The sequence below is a fragment of the Mustela erminea genome, chromosome 15 (assembly GCF_009829155.1).
Source record: "Mustela erminea isolate mMusErm1 chromosome 15, mMusErm1.Pri, whole genome shotgun sequence".
NCBI classification, from domain to species: Eukaryota; Metazoa; Chordata; class Mammalia; order Carnivora; family Mustelidae; genus Mustela; species Mustela erminea.
The window spans coordinates 72,626,384-72,649,326 of NC_045628.1; the positions used below are offsets into that span (position 1 = coordinate 72,626,384).

General features: G+C 38.2%; 2 protein-coding genes across 4 annotated transcripts in view; one reads left to right on the top strand and one right to left on the bottom strand.

Annotated features, from left to right (window-relative positions):
- BRCA2 (BRCA2 DNA repair associated) overlaps positions 1-13,526 on the bottom strand; it is a 59,590-nt gene extending 46,064 nt beyond the window's left edge. For all 3 annotated transcript variants that reach the window (XM_032315410.1, XM_032315409.1, XM_032315411.1), the window contains exons 1-9: positions 13,333-13,526; positions 12,512-12,617; positions 10,025-10,270; positions 3,807-3,915; positions 3,058-3,104; positions 2,925-2,965; positions 2,633-2,744; positions 1,852-1,901; positions 1,493-1,604 (exon numbers count right to left, since the gene is read on the bottom strand). In XM_032315410.1, coding sequence (XP_032171301.1) covers positions 1,493-1,604; positions 1,852-1,901; positions 2,633-2,744; positions 2,925-2,965; positions 3,058-3,104; positions 3,807-3,915; positions 10,025-10,270; positions 12,512-12,578 — 784 coding nt within the window. In that variant the 5' untranslated portion in view covers positions 12,579-12,617; positions 13,333-13,526. The remainder of the gene's footprint in view (positions 1-1,492; positions 1,605-1,851; positions 1,902-2,632; positions 2,745-2,924; positions 2,966-3,057; positions 3,105-3,806; positions 3,916-10,024; positions 10,271-12,511; positions 12,618-13,332) is intronic.
- Positions 13,527-14,555: 1,029 nt separating this feature from the next.
- On the top strand, positions 14,556-22,513 carry ZAR1L (zygote arrest 1 like). Its single transcript, XM_032315421.1, has 4 exons — positions 14,556-15,897; positions 16,490-16,582; positions 18,450-18,524; positions 22,370-22,513. The coding sequence occupies exons 1-4, from the start codon at positions 15,238-15,240 to the stop codon at positions 22,511-22,513; spliced, it is 972 nt and encodes a 323-aa protein (XP_032171312.1). The 5' UTR covers positions 14,556-15,237.
- Positions 22,514-22,943: the final 430 nt, after the last annotated feature.

Sequence of the window (22,943 nt, forward strand, 5' to 3'; positions counted from 1 at the left end):
ATAACATTTCAAAATATAGTCATATGATTTACACTATTCTTGCAACCTTTCTCATAGAAATAGTACACACTAAATAACACAAAAAGTAGTATTTAAAGGGTTAACCTGAGTGCTAGCTTTTTGGGGGGTGGGGAGAGGAAGGGAGTGCCACCCTTCTACCATTCTTCTTGTAAGGATTGATTCCAATGTCCCCAAATCCTTTTATTCATACTCCAGGTCCCAATAACCTTTCTTTATCAGCTCTGTACACTTAAAACTCACTTAATCTTACTATATATATATGCAATTTAACATTCTAGGTTTTATCAAACCAGATGATCCAAATTAATTTTGTGGCCTAGGGCACCTGGATGGTAAAGTTGGTTAAGCATTCAGCTTTTGGTTTGTGGCCCTACAATAACTGAGAGTAAAATAGGATTTTATACACATACACATATACACGGTTATCCAATCCTACATATTTATACACACACAGATACTAAGAAAATGCAATATTCCTTTTTTTTAAAGATTTATTTGACATAGAGAGGGAGAGCATGAGCAAGTGCCATAGAGAGAGCACAAATGGGGCAAAGGGCAGAGGGAGAGGGAGAGGGAGAGAGAGAAGCAGGCTCTCCACTGAGCAGGGAGCCCGATGTGATGCTCCATCCCAAGACCCTGGGATCATGACATCAGCTGAAGGTAGATGCTTAACCAGCTGAGCCATCCAAGTGCCCCCAAGAATGAAATATTCCAATAATCTGATTAGGTAACTTTTGGTACCCCTGATGCCCTAATTACCTTGTAATTAGAAAATAAGACCTTCGTATTTGTTGATTATTAGTTTTATTCTTCTCTCTGTAAGGTCTGAGTTACAGGTTTTGTTTTGTTTTTGTGTCACAATAGCATCTTTTCTTCTTTTCTTTTTTTTTTAAAGATTTAATTATTTGAGATAAAGAGTGCACACGAACTGGGGTAGGGGCAGGGAAAAAGGAAGAGCAGCAGATTCCCGGCTGAGTCCACCAAAGGACTGGATCCCAGGACCCTGAGATCATGACCTGAGCCGAAACCAAGCATCGGACGCTTAACTGACCAAGACACCCAGATGCCCCTACAATAGCATCTTGAATGGTATTATCTTACCATGATTAAACATTTTCATTTAAATCAAGTTAGTTTCAGGGCAGCTTGGGTGACTCAGCTGAGGGTCTGATTTCATCTCAGTCATGATCTCAGGGTCCTGGGATCCAGCCCTACTTTGGGCTTTCCGCTTAGCAGGGAGTAGGCTTGCTCCTCTTCCTTTGCCCCTCCCCCTGCTCGTGCTCTCTTGCTCCCTCCCTCTCTAATAAATAAATATTTAAAAAAATAAATCAAGTTACCTTCAATGCACAGTATGTTCAGTAACCAAGAATGAAAGGAAAAACAAACAATGTATTTTATCTTTAAGAAAGGAAGAGCAATACTTCAATGATGTCAGTTAAAAATAGCATTTCAATTAAACAGAAGGACTTACCTTGACTTTTAGCTTCTCTTTGATTTGTGTTTTCTTTGTCTGGCCCAGAAGGGATACACCTATCATTTTTCTTCAGACTTTCATCATGTTTGGGAAAACAGCTTTTAAAAATCTGCAAAAGTTACATTTTAAAGTCACTAGTATAAAAACTCTCACTATGCATTTATATTCAACCTCAGAGACAGAATTACTTCATATGAAGTCAAGAAAATCACATATAGGATCAGACTTAGAGACTTTCTAAAGGCTTAAATAAATCATAAATTAAGGAATGAAAAAATGCAAGATAAGTAATTTTTCAAGAATTCTAAAATTGTAAGCCACTGCAACAGCATAATCAAGTTGTTATATTTACTTACAGCAGTAGTGTCATTAGGAAATACAGCTGCAGATGCTTCCTCATCCCTGACTGTAAAAAAAAAATTCAATTTATCTATAATGTATTATACACCATACCCTAAAGTTAATGTGAAAACTTCAGTATTTTTTGGTCAGACAAGACACACTACTGAAGTAAACGGTGCATTTGAAACCAAACAAATTGACTCAAGTATGGTAATTAGAAAGGTCAATCAACATAAGCTACATTCAATTCCTTAGTATCACTCATAAGGTGCTTCTAAGACACTGGTTTGATGACCCTGACTTTAGGTGCTCCTATCCATGAAGACTTAGGGAATCAGAGCTATGGAATCATGACTTAAAAGACAAAGCTTATAGACTTAAGCATTTATTTAGATAATATTACTATCGTAAAGTATACTTTATGTTAAATACTTCGTACTTTTTAACATGCTTTTACCTCTGTTATCTCATCTAAGCAACAACAAAAACCAGTTAAATTCTGAGTTAAAGAGAAATCAAAATTGAATGTATTTTTGTTAAAATAATAATTTAAAAAATCCTTGCTTGCCCATAAATGAATTTCTATAGAATAATACTCCTAGAACACCACTTTAGGTGTGATTTGTTCCAATCTACACTAAGTAGAATCATTCTGAACTACTAACACAATTCTCAAAGATAGTATTATCTAATTACTACTTATCTTTTCATATATACTTTTTGTCAGAAGGCTTAGAGATGACACTATACCAACATCATCTACTATCTTACACAATACTTAATCGCTAGTATTACCTATTAGCACAGTAGAACTAAGGGTTGGTGGTGTGGCTAAAGAACTTGACCAAGACATATCAGGATCCACCTCAGCTCCTAGACTTTCAGAAATACGTTTTGGTGTCTGACCCTGGAAATAAAGAAAATATTTATTTCACAGAAATGCACTGATGATTATTTTTTTCATTTATCATTTACTGAATGCCTATGTGAGATTGTAGATACATATTTGTGAATCTCAGGGCAAATGTAAGACTCTGTTGTCAAATTCTCAATTACTACAGAATAAAAAACCAGGCAGAATATTTACCTTCATAAGCTTCGGTGTATGAAATAAGCTTCCACATACCACTGGGGGTAAAATGAGGGGAAAATTACTAAATTTTATATTTATTAAAATTTAAGAGTCTTCTAGAAATAAAAAGCCTTGTTTTTAATCATACCTGACTTCTCTCTTTGTGGTGTTACATGTGTACATCGTAGAAAAGGACTAAAATGAAAAAAAAAATCACATAAACCCTTCAGATTATCCAAAGATAAATGGCAAGAAGAAACAAAACATTAATCTTATTGAAAAAAAGGATTCTCAGTCACAATTATTAGACTTACACTACTTTCTAATATTTTGTTACTTTTTAAAAAGCAAACATCTCATGATGTTTGCTTTTTAAGTAACAAAGTAACTACTTTGTAAGTAACTACTAAATTATACTTAAAATGTCTACTTTGTAAGTAACTACCAAATTATACTTAAAATGTCCACTAAAAGTAATATATAAAATTTCACAAATTTCAGCTCCTAGGAATTGTATGTTTTGAATTTAAAAATTATGTAACATGAATCTATAAAAACATCATATTCTCTTAAAAGATTCCAAGTGCACAAATAATTTATTTATATTAAGCTGCTATTTCAAGGTCATTGCTTTTCATCATTATTTTTGTAACTAAAAAAGTCATTGAATAGATACAAAAAGCAATGAATTCAACATTATAAGGAAAATAAAGTAAATGTCTCTAATGTAAAAATTATTGTATTAAAGGATTCAACCTAGAAGATTATTTAAAAATAGAAAATCCTCTTTCAGGCTCTCAGTCAAAATATTAGCATGAAAATTAGATGCATTTCTATAAAACAAATAGCATATGAGAAAAATGTTGCATTTAAATATTTTAATATAACACAACATACCTTTCACTAAGACAAGAATTTAGGGGTGGGCTGGTAACATCATTTGTTTGATCCATTTTAGACTTCATTGTGCAACAACTTTTATGTTTACTATTGGTAATATCCTTTCCTGAAACAGTACAATAATTCAGTGAGGATGTATATGCCCTGGATTGTGAATTTTCATTTTCTGAAAGTATTTATTTTTATTTTTATAAAGATTTTATTATTTGAGAGAAAGAGAGCGAGAGCACAAGCAGGGGGAGTGGCAGAGGGAGAGGGAGGAGAAGCAGACTCCCTGCTGAGCACAGAGCTTAATATGGGGCTTATTCCCTCTCAGGACCCCAGAGATCATGACCTGAGCCAAAGTCAGACGCTTAATTGAGCCATGCAGAAGCCCCATCCCTACAAGTATTTAAAAACAAAAAGTCTCATCTATACTGGGAGGGAGAATATATGTAAAGTTTAGCCTGAAATGGTTTCTCAGTTTGTTGATTCCTCCCAAAAGGGGATGTCTCAAAGGATGTCTGCCCCCATTCAACAAATATATAATATACATAAGACACTTTGGGAAATGCAATTCAAGACAGCTTTAACTTCAAAGAGTTTATAATATAGCAGGAGGAATTTTTTGAAATTCCACACAAGTGGAATACAGAACAGAACGTTATATGTTCTAATGATTAAGTCACATGCACTATGGTATCATAGAGGCAAAGAATAATGCAAAAGACATTTACCAAAACACCACGGAACCAAATTTGATCTGCTGAAAACCTTCAAGATCTTGTTCTCAAGATTGGCTTAAACTCTCCAAAACAAAACAAAACAAAACAAAACAGCCCCAAAACTCCCAAGTAACAAGGACTTTCATGATCTGGCTTCTTAATTTCTAGGACATTCTTTCACATTCTACTTTTCAGCCATACCCAACCACTTGCATATCCCGTAAGAACGCACTCTTTTACTCTAGGCCTTTGTACAAACTGTTTCTCTTTCTTTATTTCTCTTGATCTCAAATATCCTCTTTAAGACTTCCATTTTGAAACTCCCTCCCCTGGAAAAATTTAGTGGTCCCTAACATGAGATTAAGTGATTGTTGCTACCATATGTTCCAGCAGAGTTTATCATACACCATTCCTATTTCCCCTACTAGAATCTGAGCTCCTTGAGGTAGAAAGCTTGTCTTTAGCAACTACAATCAATGTCTGATATTATAGTCACACCACAATTCCTGGCTGAATGAATTAGCAATGATTAGGAAATACTTCTGTTGTTGAACACATCTACTTTCTAAGCAATAATGCTCAGATAGGGTTTCTAAAGCTATATGTAGCTCTATCAAATCCCATTTATAGTTTTTAAAAATTCCTATTTTGTTTCACAAATATGGCATTCAGTTACTTATTATTCTTGTAAAAACTGATTTAAAACAATAGGTTCTTTAACTGATCCTATAATCTTCAACTGAGAAAAGTTTTGGGAAAAATAAGTCATATCAATGTTAATGAGGTAAAGACCAAACTCAGAACTCTTTGCAGAAGCACAAACAAAACACTTCTTTATATTTTCATTTCTCAAGTAACAGGAAATAGTTATAATCACTAAAAAGCCAAATAAACATGTAAGTTAAAAACCCCACCTGCACAAAATACCCAACCTCTTTCTCTAATAAGACTTTTAGTTAAAGATACTAAAAATTACCTAAATGTATTTTTTTAAAAGAATTTACTTATTTATTTGACAGAGAGAGATCACAAGTAGGCAGAGAGGCAGGCAGAGAGAGAGAGGAGGAAGCAGGCTCCCTGCTGAGCAGAGAGCCTGATGTGGGACTCGATCCCAGGACCCTGGGATCATGACCTGAGCCGAAGGCAGTGGCTTAACCCACTGATCCACCCAGGTGTCCCCCTAAATGTATTTTTAAAAATTTCACCTTTTCCCTGTTCACTTTAACAAAGATCTTAATCAGGAAAAAACAAAAACAAAAACAAAACCCCCAAAACCCCGCAGTTAAATAAACCAAACAATGAGCTACTACTACACACACTTATAATAGGATGGCTCAAGTCCAAAATAAAGATGAGGTCTTGGAACAAGAAAAACTCTCATTCACTATTGATGGAAAAGCAAAATGATGCGGCCACTTTGGAATTCAGTTTGCAGTTTCTTACAAAACTAAACATATTCCTACCATAAAAGCCAGCAATCATATTCTTTGGTATTTTCCTAAATGAGTTGAAAATTTAGATCTACACAAAAACCTGCACATGATACAGTAACTTTATTCATAACTGCCAAAACCTGGAAGCAACCAAGATGTTCTTCAGTAGTTGAACAGATAAACAAAGTGGTATATGCATATACAGCATTATTCAGTGATAAAAAAGAAAAGAGCTATGGAGTGCCTGGGTGTCTCAGTTAGATGTCTGACTGATTTTGGCTCAGGTCATGATGTCTGGTGTCCTGGGTGGGGTCAAGCCCTGCTTCCAGCTTCACACTCAGTAGGGAGTCTGCTTTTCCCTCTCCCTCTGCCTCTCCCCAAACTTGCACTCTTTCTCTCAAATAAATAAAATCTTTAAAACCAGACAAACAAACAAAAAAATGAGGTATCAAGCCATGAAATGATGTAGAGGAAACTTACATTGCTAAGTGAAAGAAACTAGCCTGAAAAGGCTATATACTGTATGATTCCAGCTATATGACATTTTGAAAAAGACCACAGACAAAAGATCAGTGGTTGCCAGGGTTGGGTGAGGGATGCTATGAAACACAAGGGATTTTCAGGGCAGTGAAACTATTCTGTAGGATACTGTAATGGTGTATACATGACATTATATAATTGTCAAAATCCATAGACCGATACAGAAAATGAACTCTAATATAAACAAACAACTTCAGTTAATAATAAAGTATCAGTATTGGCTTAGCAATGAAAAACCCAAATGTAAAAAAATGTAAAAAAATGAACCAGGCAAAAATAAGTTCATACCCAAATAAACATTTCCCAAGTAACCTGAGAATCTCATAAATAGGCTGAATAATGGTGAGATAAACTTGATGATTTTATGCAAAAGTAAGGAGAGAAGTTGAGAAGCAGAAATAGCACACTTCCTCATGAAACTTTAGGGATAGTTCTTTTTAAAAGTAGATGTTAGAACTAAACAAGAATGTTAAAAAAACGGCTTAAGCCTTATATTTTAATTCTGAATATAAACTAAACAAAAACAAAAGGTACCAGGAAACTATAGTCAGAATTACTTATGCACTATGACCTTAAAAAATTTAACATTTTTTGCAGCAAGCCCAGAGTAGCCTTATTAACTCATTCCTATCCTTCCCTAATTATAGATAGACCAATTCCAACAGGTTAAGTTAGAGAATAAACCAGTGACTATAGGTAGGTCTTCCAAGATTCAGTAGATTCGGCATTAAACGGTTTACGGTGCTTTTCCTGAGCACATTAAAAAAGATGGCCGTCCCTTTTACTATGCCCACAACATAGCACTTTGTATATGTTCCTATTATAGCATATACTACACCAGTGTATTTATTGTACTATACAAGACTGAGTTCCTGAAAGTCAAAAGTCATCTATCTATTCATCTAGTCATCAGTTTGTATCCTGAAAGCCTAGCAAGTTGCCAGGCACAAAGTAAGCATGGAATATTGAATGAATGATTCCCTCTTCTGTGTTCTGCATTTCATCTGCTAAATATTCCTTAAGGCTCTGTCCTAGGCCTCATTATAATCAATTTCCTTACATGTGATGACTTTATCACTTTCCAAATAGATAGTTGGTTCCTATTGCTTTCTTTTTTGCCTGTATTCGTTTAGTTTCAGTCTCATATTTCCCAAAGCCTTTGGGACATCACCTTAACAACGTTTTACTGTCCCAAATTGCAGTGCAAAACTCAAACTGTTTTTTTTTATTTGATCCTTTCAAGCATTTTCACTTTTTTTTAAGATTTTATTTATTTTTTCATGAAGACCAGGGAGTGGGGTGGGCTGCAAAGGCAGATGGAGAAGCAGGGTCCCTACTGAGCAGGGAGCCTGATGTGGAACTTGATCCCAGAACCCTGGGATCATGACCTGAGCCAAAGGCAGATGCTTAACTGACTGAGCCACCCACGTGCCCTGAAGCCTCTTCCCTCTTAAACCTGTTTTACTGCCAGTGCTTATAATGTCTATGAATGTCACCATTATATTTAGTTATACTCTAAACCTGTGATTTGATCCTTTCTTTGAAATCTCCAGGTCTAGACTACTGTGGGGGTCTTACAGTTTCTATCTCCCATATCCACTTTCACTACCATTTCTCTAATTCAGGCACTTGGCCCCCTACCACCTGGACCATTATAGGTCTAACTGATCCCCTTGCCTTCAGTCTTTGTTTCCACGACAATCACCTGATTAGTTTAAAATGTACACCTATGAGTTTTATTTCTAGAGATTCTAATTTAGTAGATTCAAAGTATCTTCTCTTTCATTTAGCACTATAGGAGATTCTCATTATCCAGGCATCACATTTTGAAAACACATCTCCAAAGACTGCTGCCAGTTATTAAGCTTGCTTTCTTTCTTTGTTTCTCTCTTTCTTTTTCAAGATTTTTTTTTATATTTTAGAGACAAGGAGAAAGAGAGAGAGCGAGCAAGTGCCTGTAAGCCGGGGGAGGGGCAGAGAGAGAGAGAGAGAATCCTCAAGCAGACTCCCTGCTGAGCACAGAGCCTGATGCAGGGATTGATCCCAGCACCCTGACATCATGACATGAGCTGAAATCAAGAGTCTGATTAATGATGCTTAACTGACAGAGCCACCCAGGCGCCCCAGTTATTAGGCTTTCTAAAGCAAAACAAATACTTATTCTATAAAATTTTCAGAGTAGTCACTCTGTATGCCACTTGGTATCCAACAACATACAAGAAAACCTTTGCCCATACCTAAATCCTCTTTGTATATATATTTTCTAGAACCATGAATTTCCTTTTTCCTAGCATTTGTTCCACTTTCCATTGCTCATGTAAGTCTCCTCCATTAGAAGCTAAATGAGTATGACAGGGAAAACGACCTAAAAGATGAGCATGAGTTAGCTAGATAAAACGAAAGGAAGTAACTAACTCCTGGGTAGAGGTAACAATGCATAAAGAGCCACAGAGCAAGGTAGTTTCAAAAAGAAATTCAGAAATTGAGGATGGGTGAGAGGGGGATTATGGCAGCATGAGGCATGAGTTAATGCGAGGCCAGATTATAAAGAATCTTGTAAATCATATTAAGGAGTTAAGATATTATCATGAAGGCAATAGGAGGCAATCAAAGATTTGAGGCAGGAAGTAGCATGATCAAATTTACATGGGATTTTTCTGCTCAACAACCTTTCAAATGGATTCAGTTTTTTAAGTCTGGCAATCAATACCTGGCTCTATGTGCTCTTTTTAGCCTTAGGTTAAGTTTATTGGCTCCTTTTTGACATGCAACACTCCAAACAATCTGAAGTACTTAACATTCTCTTAACAACCTACATCATCTGCCTCATGTACATTATTACTCTATGCCATCTTCAAATTTTTGAATCTTACCTATCCTGCAAGGTTTAATTCAAATGAATCACTCCCTAACTCCTCCCAAACCTATTTACAATCTTTCTGTTCAACTCTCATTGTAGTTTTTGTACTTCGCTTTTCACACGTACCAAATTCAATTTTAGACTGTTCTTGGTCTACTGTTAATTCCCCTTATTTGAGAGTCATACTCCAAAGAAAGGGAGAATATGTCACTTCAATACGTAATAAACATTTGATGACTGACTATTATCTTATTACATGATTGATTGGAATATCTGGCATGTATGCCAAGGAAACAGCTCCCAAGTCAAGACTTTTAAAGAAAATTGATAAAAATAATCTTCCCTGTCCTCTGTGATAACCTACAGGAATAGAATTTAATTAACATCAAAACAAGTCCTACTTTTTTTTGGTAAAGGAAAGACATAATTTAACAAATCTCACTAAACAGGATATATAATGAAAGGAGGGAGGAAAAGCAGCACTTACTAAGTACCCACGTTATTTTACTTAATTAGATATTATGTTCACAATCTCTATTTTCCAGGTGGGGAAAGTGAGCAAAAGATGTTGATTTGACCAACATGACACAATTAACAATAGAGCTAGAAGTTTTAACATAGGTTTGTCTGAATTTTTGGCTCATGTTTTTCCCTAGTTTACTGCACCACATTACTTACCTGAGTCTAATCTGTATCTACCTAATTCTTTTAAAGGAGATTGTTGGTACATTGGCACAATTAGACCTTGCTCTTGGAATATTATTGGAGTTGAAGCCAACTGATGATAAGGTTTCCTTTGTGGTGTTTTAAATAGGTTTGGTTCATAACTGATTTTATATCCAGATTCTTCTGTGGGTTCAGAATTATAGGATGGCGCTTCTAAAGAAAGTTCTTCAAACCAATTAAGACTTATAGGTCCTAAATCTGTAAGAAAAATACAAATTCCATCTTGGTTGTAATCAGTGACAAGTAAGCTCATGGACTGTAAAAATCATAATAAAGAAAAGGATGCTTGAGATTTTCACTGTAGATTACTTTCGTTAAAGCGTATTTATTAAACAAGTCATTAACCTGTTATCCTTTCAGTCTGTAGCAAGATATAACAAGGTTTACAGAAGTTACAAGGTGATTGCTCCTAGCTATATTAGCTAGCTTTTCTAAAGTTTTCTTTCTCTTATATTGATGATTCAGAGACAAAAGTCATTCATAATTCAATAATCAGAATGTATTCCACAGATACAATTTAATTACAATGACAATATAAATGGATGTGATAAATCTACAGGTACAGGAACATGTAGACTCAGAAATAAAATGAAATAAAAAGAGTCCTTGTTAAAGAGAAATGACAAAAACTATATCATGATCTAACCACCGTTAAAGTACTATTTCAATGCGTGGTCTGTGGACTATGGCAGGAGATAGGGAGGGGGGTGTGGAGAGATCCCCAAGACAATTTCAGGAGGTCCATGATGTAAAACTATTTTGATAATAATACTAAGGCATTGTTTCTCTTTTTCACAATGCTGACATTTGCGCCACTGCTGAGTAAAACTGATGACATCTTTGCATGAGTCAAGGCAGTGGCAATAAACTGCTATTAATTGTATGCACATCACACACTTGTCAAAAACAAAACCGAAAAGCCAGTCCAACTTAAAATATCATTAATCACGCAGTAAAAATTAGTTTTAGAAAGCCCAACTCTTGAGCACATCTTCTAATATTCTCTGTGATAAAATGGAAAGTATGCATAAAGCATTTTTTGCATATTTAAGTATGACAGATATCTAAAAAGGCACTTGTGATGAGTTAGGAGCTGAATTAGCACTTTTTTCTATGGAAAGCCATTTTTAGTAGAAAGAACAACTAATAAGTCATTTTGAGTTGGGTGATTTGGTAGACATTTTCTTAAAAATGAAGTAAGTCTGTCACCCAGAAAAGAGTTTGCTGTCAATGATAAAATGGAAGCTTTTATGTTTTTATTTTTTAAAAAATTTTAAAAGTAGTCTCCATGCCCAGTGCAGAGTCCAATGTGGGGCTTGAACTCATGACTCCGGTATTAAGGCCTGAGCTGAAATCAAGAGGTGGACGCTTAACTGAGCCCCCTAGATGCCCCCAAATAGGAGCTTTTAAAAGGGAATTAGAATTTTGTTAAAACTTTATGAGCCTCTGTAAACTTGGCATCTTCCTAATATTGAAAGACTTTTCTGGTGAGATTTTCTTAAAAAGTACCAAATGTACTTTTTATAGCTTAATACAATGTGTCAATACATGGAATATCAGTGTAATTCGGAACACTGACCTTTTCCCAATGATCAGTGCCTGATGTTACAGCATGGATAAACAATTTGTTCAAAGTGCAAGAAAGACTAATAGAATTAAATGTAACAAAGGGAAGGAAAAGATCATGATACCATTTCCAAATCCATACTGCAACTCTTAAAACTAACACTTGTCTAGTTCTGGTATATTATCAAAGATACCCACAGTTAACTGAAGACTATTAAAATACTCCTTTTTTTCAACTACATTGTTGTGGAGGGCTGGCTTTTCTTTATATACTTCTACCAAAACACTATACTGCAACAGATGAAATGCAGAAATTGGTATGAGGATTCAGCTATCTTCTACTAAGCCAGATATTACAGAGAACTGCAAAACTGTAAAACAGAGCCACTCTTTTTGGGAGAAAAGGTATTTTTCATAAAAATGTTCATTTGTGTTAATATGCAATGGATTTTTTATTTTTTAAGTGAATTAACACACATCTTTAAAAATTCTAAGTTTTAATTTCTATTTGGTAGCCTACATAAAACCTCTTTGGGGTCCTCAGTCATTTTCAAGAGTGTAAAGAGACTAAAGTTTGACAACTTCTAATATAAAGTAACATTACCAATTGCTAAAAGTTCTGTGCTTTAAAAACAGTACATTCTCCTGCTATCAAGAGGCCAGTACCTTCTTTATCCCCAGAGTTCTATAGTTATCATTTCGTTAACTGTAAATGATCACTTTCTTAACTGGATTTATGACCTCATACGAAACAGTTTACAGGAAAACAAAACGTTAGGTATTGGATTCCTCTAAGCAAGCAAGCACAGTTACATAGTTTTCTGAAAACATGTTCGCAACATAAATGATCCATGTATATAAACTTTGTAATACCTGCTTCATTGCACCGCGTCTTAAAAATTTCAAAAAAAGTCGGCCTCTCTTTGCATCCAATAGGCATTTTTATCTACAGAATTACTCCAACGCTAGGTAAATAACTCTGCAAAAGACAACACCAAAATACACTTCACAGTGATGCAGTCCTTGTTAACCGACTCTGAAGTAAAAATCAAAAGGTAAACTTGCCTGAAGTTATATTGTTTATTGACTTCAGTCCCATCTTTCCGGACAATAATCAAACTTATTGCGATGATGGGAGCATTCTATATTTGTGCTGTGCAATACAGTGACCACTATCCCCATTAAGCATTTGAAATGCGGCAAGTAGGACTCAGAACAGAATTCTAAATATTTAATTTTAATTAACTAGTCACGTGTGGCTAGAGGGTGCACAGCCAACGAGGGGTCCTATTAAGAGATAAATATCTTTAGACAATGTCACATCAGTAAATTTTCATAATACAACAATTCCCTGGGGGTTAAGTAAGGCCGATACAGTGTGTCAGGCGCTGTGAAACATCTTCTAAAATTACAATATTCCGTTAAAGTCACTTCATCGTATTTCCAACTAAGGAGATTTCAGAGTGGGACATCTAGGGCAGCTCAGGGGCAAACCCTGGGCGGCGGGCGGGGTGCAAAGTTGGGAAGCGGAATTCCAGGGAAGGGGCGGAGCTCGCGGCTGGCAGAGACCGCCAGCGGCAGGAGACCGTCAGCGTCTGGAGGCCGCGGCTCCCACCCAGGGAAGGGGAGGCGGTCCCCCACAGCCCCACACCGCGGGCGACAGGCCTGTCGGTCTCCACCCGGCCGACACTAACCGCCTCCGGAGGTGCCGCTCTTTTTGGCCGGAGAAGGCTGACAAAAACCGCGCCGGCACTTCGATCAGAAAGCTGACCCGCTGGCTCCTTTCTGCGACGATCCACGGCTGCGCCGAGCCCCAGCAGCTCCGCCTCCGCCGATCTTATTTCAGACTCTCGCGCCAAAAGCCCGCTCTCCCGACACGTCGCGCGGTGACGCCGTGACGTAACACGCAGCGTGCGTGCGACCCGGAAGTCAGGTTCCGGGAGCGCGGCTGGCGCATCTGTGTGGCGGAAGCCAAGTCGTTGTTGGACCGCTGGGCAGTCGGCCCGGAACCGCGTGAAGAGAGAGCTGGGTTGTTTGTTCTGTTTCCCCGGAGCCTTCGGTGTACAAGGCGTCGCTCCTGCCCGTGACCGCCCATTGTGTATACTCCTCGACTCCTCCCCCTTCTCTCTGCTCCACCTCACGTTTGGGTGGCAGCCAGGGGACGGCCTGGGGTCTTTGAAAGACCTTTGTTTGCCCTTAGAGAGGACGGTCCCCCAAAGTGGTCCGTGGTTGTAGCTGACTGACTGCCCTGCTGCGTGCTCTCTACAGAGTGGAAAGGGATGAGATTTGAAGCCAGAGGACTTAAGTTCTAGCCCGCGTGTTGCTCCTAGGTAGCAAGTTTTCAAGCCCTCCAAGCCTGTTTGCCCGCCCCCTTTATAAAAATTGTGAAACCACGTTCACTCTCTACTCTAACACTCACAACCCTCTGCAGGCTTCCGTAGCATCCTTTACATTCTCGGGGTGGCAATCATCTCGTTCTGTGCCTGTCTTCTCTCCAAGTCGCCCTGGGAAAAGGGCACCTGTCCTCATTCACAGGGTCCGTGACCTGCGCAGCAAGAGCCGTAATTCAGATTTGTTGTATAACCGAGAAAGCTTTCAACTGGTGTGGAGAGAGCTGCTCATAGACCTTGCTGCTTCCAGAAAGCTCTTGAGCAAGTAAACAGCGAAACAACCTTGGATTAGTAAAAGGGTGGGCTCTACGTGGTTATATAGGAGTCATTTTAGTTTGATCATAGTCTTGAGCTTTAAGCAGGAAGCCTTACCAATACAGATACTAAAGCTTGTGATAGTTAACACTTACTGAACACTTAAATCTTACAATCATGTATATTAGTACTGTCAGCTGGGGAAACCAAATCACCTGGTTAAGTAACTTGTCTGGTAACAAGGCCATGGTGTCAATTCAAGTCCCTTTGATTTCAGACACTAAACCCATGGTTAAGTTTCTGTTTACCCTCTAGATCAAAATAATTGGCTTTTTTCACCTTTTTGGGGAGAGGGATCCTCCTCACTAGGAGTGAATTAATGAGATCTGTTGGCACGCCCTACAACCCTCTGAAATACATTTTCTCATAATATATATAACACCCCCCCAATGCTCCTTGCTTCTGTGGTTCTGGGATCTTTACATTAATTAGCTCTGCCTCAGTATACTTACGTCCTTATATTCTTCTAGTTTGCTGCTCAGATAAATTATTATTTGTATTTGATTTAGTATATGCTTTAAAACAGGATCTCTAAAATAGTTACTATAGGATACATGAGTGACTTGCTAACGAAAGCATGTGTATGAATAAGAAGTCAGAAATGAAAAACAGCTTTGAAGAAGATTCAGGAACAGTGAATTGAAGAGATAGGGAAGAGCAATTAGGAATCAGGTGGAAATTAGACCTCTGTAGACAGGTAGATTGCCTGTCCTTTAATTAGGATAATAGGCAGCAGCTTCCATCAGGATTTGAAATAAAGGGAGAAACTTGGAATGAACCAACACTAACTTGATCAGGGGAAAAAGAAAGGGGGGTGGATGAAGGTGGAAGGCAAAACAAGGAGACAAACAAACCCTCTTCAGGGATATTGTGCTGTGCCTGGCCACCAGGCGGATGGAGCGCTTTGTCCGTGTTCCGTATGGCTTGTACCAGGGCTATGGGAATCCAATGCCTTTGGGCCATCCCGGACTCTCTGAACACAAACAGCCTGATTGGAGGCCAAACACCGGTCCCCCCACTTTCCTGGCCAGGCCTAGGTTGCTGGTGCCTGCAAATGCTTCCGACTGCTGCATGGACCCTTACAAGAGGGCGCAGCTCAAGGCTGTTCTCTCCCAGATGAACCCCAGCCTAAGCCTGCGGCTTTACAAGGCCCACACCAGGGAGGTGGGCGTGCAGGTGAGCCCGCGGGTGGACAAGTCAGTGCAGTGCTCACTGGGGCCTCGCACCTTGCGCAGCCGCTCCCCTTGGGGCAGCAGAGGCCACAAGGCACCCCTGTCAGCCTGGGGAGTCTACTCACCAGTGATAGGTCGCAGGGGCTTGATTCAGCTGCAGACGGAGGGGGAAGACCAGGAGAGGAAGGCACTTCTGGGTCCTGCTGAGGCCAGCCAGCAGCAGCAGCCACCACCAACGCCAAGGTCGGAAGAGGATGAACAGGAGGAACTTCACCAGAACAATGAGTTGGAGGAGAAAGATGCCTCAAGTCCTCGGGAAAGGAAGAGCAAGCAGGCACAGGGAGTTGGTGGGGAAGATCTGCTCAGGAAACCCAATTTCCAGGTGAATTTTCTCCTCCCTGTCCTCAGTTCTCAGCCAGCCTCATCCTCTCTTCATTCCCATTTCTGGGGCAATATAGCAAGATCTTTCACTTTCTTCCTTTACTTGACGAAGGAGAGGTTATTCTGAAAACGTGCGTTTTACATGTCCTACAGGTTTTGTAAGTTTTTGGTGAAATTTCACCAAAAATAACTTCTTGGTGGAACTTTTTGCCAACTTTAAGCATGTGAAAACCCAAAGTCTGGAAGCCACTGGTCTTGGGAAAGAGATAAAATGGAGTTTCAAGTCTGTCAAATATATGATCAGTTTCTCGTTTAGGGGAGAATGTGCTGGTGGCATTGTTAAAAGAACATTAGAAAAGTACAGGAGATGGGAACAATAAGGATCCCAGAGTAATCCTTGAGAGATGAGATGCTAAATTAGCCTGGTAGCCTTGAGAACAGCTATGAATGAGGTTAGGAGGCTTTTTGTTTTGTTTTTTATTTCTTTTTTTTTCGGCTTTTCGTTTTTTTATACGAAGCCATGATGGAAGAGGACCTGGATTCACTGCCCCCACTACCCAAGATTGTAAAAGACTTTTCTTCCTTATCTGCAGTTTTTGGAACCAAAATATGGCTATTTTCACTGTAAAGATTGTAAGACCAGATGGGAGAGTGCTTACGTGTGGTGCATTTCTGGAACTAATAAGGTAAGTAAAAGTGACCGTGATGTGGGAGGAGGATGGCGGAGACACAGATGTTATATCGAGGGAGAGTGTTTCCTGATGGAGCCTGACCATAACGCTGTCTCATTTATTTGGCAGCCTTAGTGTGGGGCCCTTAATAGGTACTCCGTTAATATTTAAACTGAACTGAATTGGACTGTCCACATGAACTACTGAGGCTCTTAAAGCTGGTGTTACATTTGGTTTGGTAGTTCTGTTGAACAAAATTTCAGGTTATTTAAGTGAACTCTTGTCCTTATGTATGGTGAAACTGTCTGTAGTCTTAAAATTGGTATATTTTGAACCTGTTTGGGCCTTAGCTCCTGGAAATTTCCATGGTCTGGCCACAAGGTGGGGCAATACGAGAAATAATCTATTGTGACAGTTAACTTTGGAGAGACTTCTTTAGGCTAAGCAGTTTTTCCCCCTTAATTTGAATTACTTGTCAACATATTAAGACTGGTGGGGTGCCTGGGTGGCTCAGGTGTTCGGTGTGTGCCTTCGGCTCAGGTCATCATCCTAGAGTCCTAGGATCAAGCCCTGCACTGGGCTCCCTGCCTGGCGGGAAGCCTGCTTCTCTCTCTCCCACTCCACCTGCTTGTATTCCCATTTTCTCTGTCAAACAAATAAATAAAATATTTTAAAAAAACAAAAAAGAAAGCATATTGAGGTTGGGAAAGATTTCACAATCTGCATTTCCAGATTTCCCTGATAGACTCTGGTCACTATAGACTCTCATTTCAGTGTGACGACAGTAGGCTGGGGCTCAGCAGCTTAGGCTCCTTTCAGTGGGTATGCACACTTCATTTTGCAACAGTCCACATCTGGCCTATTTCAGTAACTTGGGTGAGCAGAGCATTTGAGTTTGAGTTCCCTGTGCTTTCACATTTTAGATACTTCTTTTCTGGCTCAAGGTCTGTAGGAGGAGAGGGCAAGAAAGCGTGCGAAAGCCTGAGTGAAAACTTGACTGAGTGAAAACTAGCCGTTTACTAGACCCTGAAGGCAAATGGCTTTTTAAAGACTTTATTCATTTATTTGTCAGAGAGAGCTCAAGCACATGCTCCCTCATGCAGGAGGGAGAAGCAGGCTCTCTGTTGAGCAAGGGCCCAAGTGTGGAACTTGAGCCCAGGACCCTGGGATCATGACCTGAGCCAAAGGCAGAGGCTTTAACCCACTGAGCCACCCGGTGCCCCCCTAGAACTCATTCTTAAGAAATTTATTCTCCTAGGAGTGACACAGATAAAATGCAATTTGGTGGTAGACACAGTGGCCCCAGTGGCATGGAGGTGTTGCAGAAGTAACACAGGAGGGGCATGGTTACCATTTTGGAAGGAAGGCATCATGATGGCCATGCAGGATTTCAGAGGATAAATAGGAGTTCAGCAAGTAAGGCAGGGAGAAAATGTGCACAAGAAAATGCACAGAGTTGAGAAACAGTAAGTATGGGTGGGTAGCTACAAATAATTTGAAGTTCAGGTGGGAAAATATGAGAAAATGAAATACACTACTCATACACTAGGTCAGAAGGAGAAGGTCAAGGATTCAGCCCACACAATGAATAAAATTATAATAGCTACTTCCCATTGAAGATTTTTACTGTGGTACTTCATGTATATTATTAGGTAGTTGCCAATTATAGAAAATAAGTGGTAGTATCTTGATTCTACAGGTAAGGAAACTGAGGTGCAAAGAGTGAGGAAAAAGTGGCTCATAGCACCAGAAGAGCTTCAGACCTCAGGGCAGAGGGGCAAAAGCTAGGCACAAACTGGGGGAATGGAGTACTTAAATTAAAAACTCAGAGCCTAAGGTACATATAATCTTGTATTTAAAAAATAGACTTGTTTCTCTTTAGGTTTATTTCAAACAACTATGTTGCAAATGCCTAAAGAGTTTTAACCCTTATCGAGTAGAAGCAATCCAATGTCAGGTAAGCATGTAGAGCACTTTCATTGTGTCTCTAATGTTGCCATTTTTAAGTAGAAGTTTCTGGGGCAAAATGTTGTGATTTGATAGAATTGTATATTTGCATCAAAGTGTTAAGTTTTCTATACCTTGAATTTTTATATTTTAGATAAAAGATAAATTCTAGATTTGGGGGGGCTGTAGGGAGGGGAGTAAGACTTACTTTTTAAAGTTGCTTTATATGGTGTGTTTTATGTATGGGCTATGTGTTTCTCAAACACCCTGTGTGTAGTTTGGATGTAGCAACTTTTTAAAAGTTTATTTTTGTTCTAGTTAGTTAACATACAGTGTTATATTGGTTTCAGGTGCACAATATAAGGTTTCGACAATCCTATAGGGATGTAGTAACTTAACAGGTTACCAGTGTTAAGCTTTACTACGTACCAAACTTTGGGCTAAGTGTTTTATGTGCATTATCTCCTGTAATCTAAACTTTGAGGTAAGTGTTATCCCCATGTTACAGACCAGAAAGCTAAAGTCCAATAAGAAAATAACTTGCTCAAGTTTACACAAATAATAGAAATTAGAACTATGATCAAGTTTTATGGTTTCTCCAGTGTCTAGGAAGTCATAGAATTAGATGAGAGCTTGCAGGAAACCTCTTTTTTAAACTTTTCAGGGAAGTATGATGTAGTTGGTTTTTTGTAATCAAGCGTTTTTTAAAAAAATCTAAATCCTTCATTTAGTGAAAAACATTTTTGTACTACTTTGAAATATCCGAAAGTAGTCTAGTAGTTTATAAATTATTTACCTTTAGATTTTTAGTCTGTTTTTAAATATAAGTCAGGTTTAAATATATTTTTATTATACTACTTTTTTTTCTTGTGTTCAGTTGAATTGACTTTTTTTTAAAAAAATAAAAAATTCCCCATCTCTATTACCTTGGTAGTTTTCATTGTTTATTATTCTTCTGGTGGTTACCTTAGACAATACAACATGATTCTTTGAGCTATCAATGTCTACATAAATTGTGAATTTTAGATCTCCTTGACAATGCAATGAACTTAGAACACTCTAACTCCTTATTGCCTCATACTAGATTTTATACTGTCGTTGTATATTTTAATTCTAAACTCTATAAGACATTATTTTATAGTCATTCATCAGCTTTAGCTACATATGTTTCTCTTCTGTTGTTTAGGGCCACTTTCCTTTTACCTGAAGACTACATTTTAATATATTTTTTAAAGATTTATTTTAGAGACAGAGTAGTGGGAAGGGCAAAGGGAGAGAATATTTAACCACAGAGCCCAACACGAGGCTTCATCTCAAGATCCTGAGATCATGACCTGAGCCAAAACCAAGAGTCAGATGTTTAACTGAATGAGCCACCCAGGTGCCCCATGTTTTAATATTTACTAAGGTGCAGGTCTGAAGGTGGCATGTCCTCTTGGATTTTATTTTATTTTAAAGATTTTATTTATTTATTTGACAGATGGAGATCACAAGTAGGCAGAGAGGCAGGCAGAGAGAGAGAGGAGGAAGCAGGCTTCTTGCTGAGCATAGAGCCTGATGTGGGCCTTAATCCCAAGACCCTGGGATCATGACCTGAGCCAAAGGCAGAGGCTTTAACCCACTGAGCCACCAAGGTGCCCCTCCTTTTCGATTTTAAAGGATAATTTTGCTGGGTATAGAATTTATAGGTTGGCAGTAGTTTCCTTTTTGCCCTTTAAGGGTCTGACCTTCAATGCTTTTGTGAGGTTGGCTATTAGTATTTTGTAGCTCTTTTGAAGTAATATCTCCTGTTCTTTGTCTCCTTCTTAAATCTACTTAACTCTAAGATATTTCTCTCTGTTTTGGTTTTCAATTACAATTATATGCCTGGTGTTGGTTTCTTTGTATTTAACGTATTTGGGATTCATTGTATTTCTTGAATCTGTAGATTGAAGATTTTTATCTCTTTTGGAAAGTTATCAGCTATTATCTTTTCAATTATTACTTCTTCCCCCATTCTCTCTTCCAGTTACTCATATTAGACCTTTCGTCATCTCCCTTATGCCTTTAATGCTCTTTTCTATATTTCTTATGGTTTTGTCTCTCCTTGCTTCAGTTTGGATATCATCTACTAAACTATCCTTCATTTCTCTCTTTCTTCAGCTATTTCCAACCTGGTATTAAATCCATCTGTTGAGTTGATTTCAGTTATTCTGTCTCTGAGTGCTAAAATTTTTATGTGTTGAAAAAATGACTTCCAGATCTCTGCTGAAAATATCAGTCTTGTTTCTTTTGAATATATTAAGTGTAATTATCTTGAGATTTGTATTAGGTGACTCCATTAACTTAATGCCCTATGGTTCTGTTGCTATGCTTTTCATTTTCTGTGGTTCTGTCTCTTCATACACCTCATATGGTTATTTTTGATTGAGTGCTCTCTAATGAATATGAAGAATTATAGTGATAATTTGAAGCCCATGATAGTATCTTCCTCCACAAGAGATTTGTTTGCTTCTGGAGAAGATTAGAGACACCAACAATTTAGATTGCTGTTCTCTAAGCTGCTTTGAAGCTGGGCTTCAGCATCTGTGAAAACTGGATCGTTCTTGGTTCATCTTTATTCTTAGGTTGTAGCCTCTAGGGTCCCAACACAAAACCTGAACTGCATACCAGGTCTTTTCCATTTGGGCATGTTTAAAATTATCCCTCAGCTTTATCAACTTGTCAAATTTACCTTCAGCTTCCCACTTTCTTTCACCTCTTCCAGAATTGAAAGACCTTTAGAGAGGAAATAGTCCCAAATGTCAGGCTCATCTCCATTTCTGGGTTTCTTTCACTAATGATTCACTAATTCTCCAGTGCCTTCAAATAGTTCCTTTTAAAAGTTATTTTCTTTAGCTCAGCTTTTCTAGTTATCCTAAGTAGGAGGCTTGGTGGAAAAACTCCTAGTCCACCATTGCCAGAAACAAAAACCTACCTTAGAGTACATACTGATTTTTATTTATTTTTTTATTTGTATAGTAAACACCATGTTTTAGCTATTAGAATTTTCTTATAAGGATGCATTCTTGTCATTGGAAGAGTGGAAGATATAAATGTAGTACAACATTTCATAAATCACATTCAAGACTTTCATTTGCAAAATGAAAATCCTGTTTGCACAATATAAAATGTAAAACTTACTCATTTCTGCATATGACCATTTGCATAAAATAGAACATTGATGATCAATTTTAAAGATTAGTGGATTTGGGAGGGTGGGCAAGGGCAATATAGCGGTCTCCATAGGGTATTATTTTTATTTGTCAGTAGGCAGAATGGGGTAATGGTTAAGAATACTCTATATTATAGTAAAGATTAGGCATGTCTGGAGAGGAAAGAGAATTAACTTCCTCTAGAACCTCTTCCCCCTAGTTGCGACAACCAAAAGTATCTCCCGATATTGCCAGACGTCTTTTGGTTGGTAAAATACAGCTGGTTGAGAATCACTGCTCTGGTGTTTTCAAGTATTCCAGCCTAGCTAATCAAATCACTTATTACTCACTCACTGCCCCTCAGCCCCACCTGGCTACAGATGTAAAAACCCACTAGTGAGGACATTCTATAAACTCTCTTAAAACCTGTCTCTTACATTAGATCTTCTTACTTGGCTTAGCAGTATTCTCTTAAATACCATCTTTGCTCTTTCCTCTTGCAAAATGCATGCCATTTGACAGGATCTGAGTGGTTTTTACAACTTGGCCCTGGACTTCTCATAAGATTCAAAGGGGGATGAAGATGTGAGGGATATGGATGGTGGGGAGAAGTATTTTGATTTGATGATTACATCTGAAACACTAATTATTTAGTGTCCAAATTATTCCTTGTTTTCTAAAGACCTGTTCAAAGTCTCGTTGTTCCTGTTCTCAAAAGAAAAGGCACATTGATCTAAGGAGGCCTCATCGACAGGAACTGTGTGGTCGCTGCAAAGACAAGAGATTCTCCTGTGGCAATACTTACAGCTTTAAATACATCATTTGACAGGCAGTATGAATTGTGCCCACACAATTTACTTGTGATTTACTGTACTGTTCCTTTTTTGAAGCTTAGCTCTGAGCTGATACTGGAAAATGGATTAGGCTTTTGTACTTTTTGTAGGTTGTATAACAGTTGTACAATGTCAGTAGAATAAAATAAATGCATGTAAAATAGACCGTGAAGATACATTAATTGTGATCACGAGGTAAAAACCTCCATATGGCACTGGGAGATAGTTGACACTGTCACTTTTATAAAGAGAACAATGAAGAGGAACTGTAGTCATTGGGGGACATAGTCCCCCAGTGTAGTCATTGGGGACATAGAGATGATCACGGGCATGAATATTGCCTTCAGTAATTACAGCAAATGCTTAATCAGCACTTATTTGCTAGGGATTGCAGCTTACCACAGCAGTCATACTAAGCAGAAA

Excerpts from the sequence above, each read along its gene's own strand:
- ZAR1L (XM_032315421.1), top strand. The coding sequence starts at position 15,238 with ATGGAGCGCTTTGTCCGTGTTCCGTATGGCTTGTACCAGGGCTATGGG. Across the intron at positions 15,898-16,489 it reads TCAGGAAACCCAATTTCCAG|TTTTTGGAACCAAAATATGG; the intron begins GTGAATTTTCTC and ends CCTTATCTGCAG. Across the intron at positions 16,583-18,449 it reads GCATTTCTGGAACTAATAAG|GTTTATTTCAAACAACTATG; the intron begins GTAAGTAAAAGT and ends GTTTCTCTTTAG.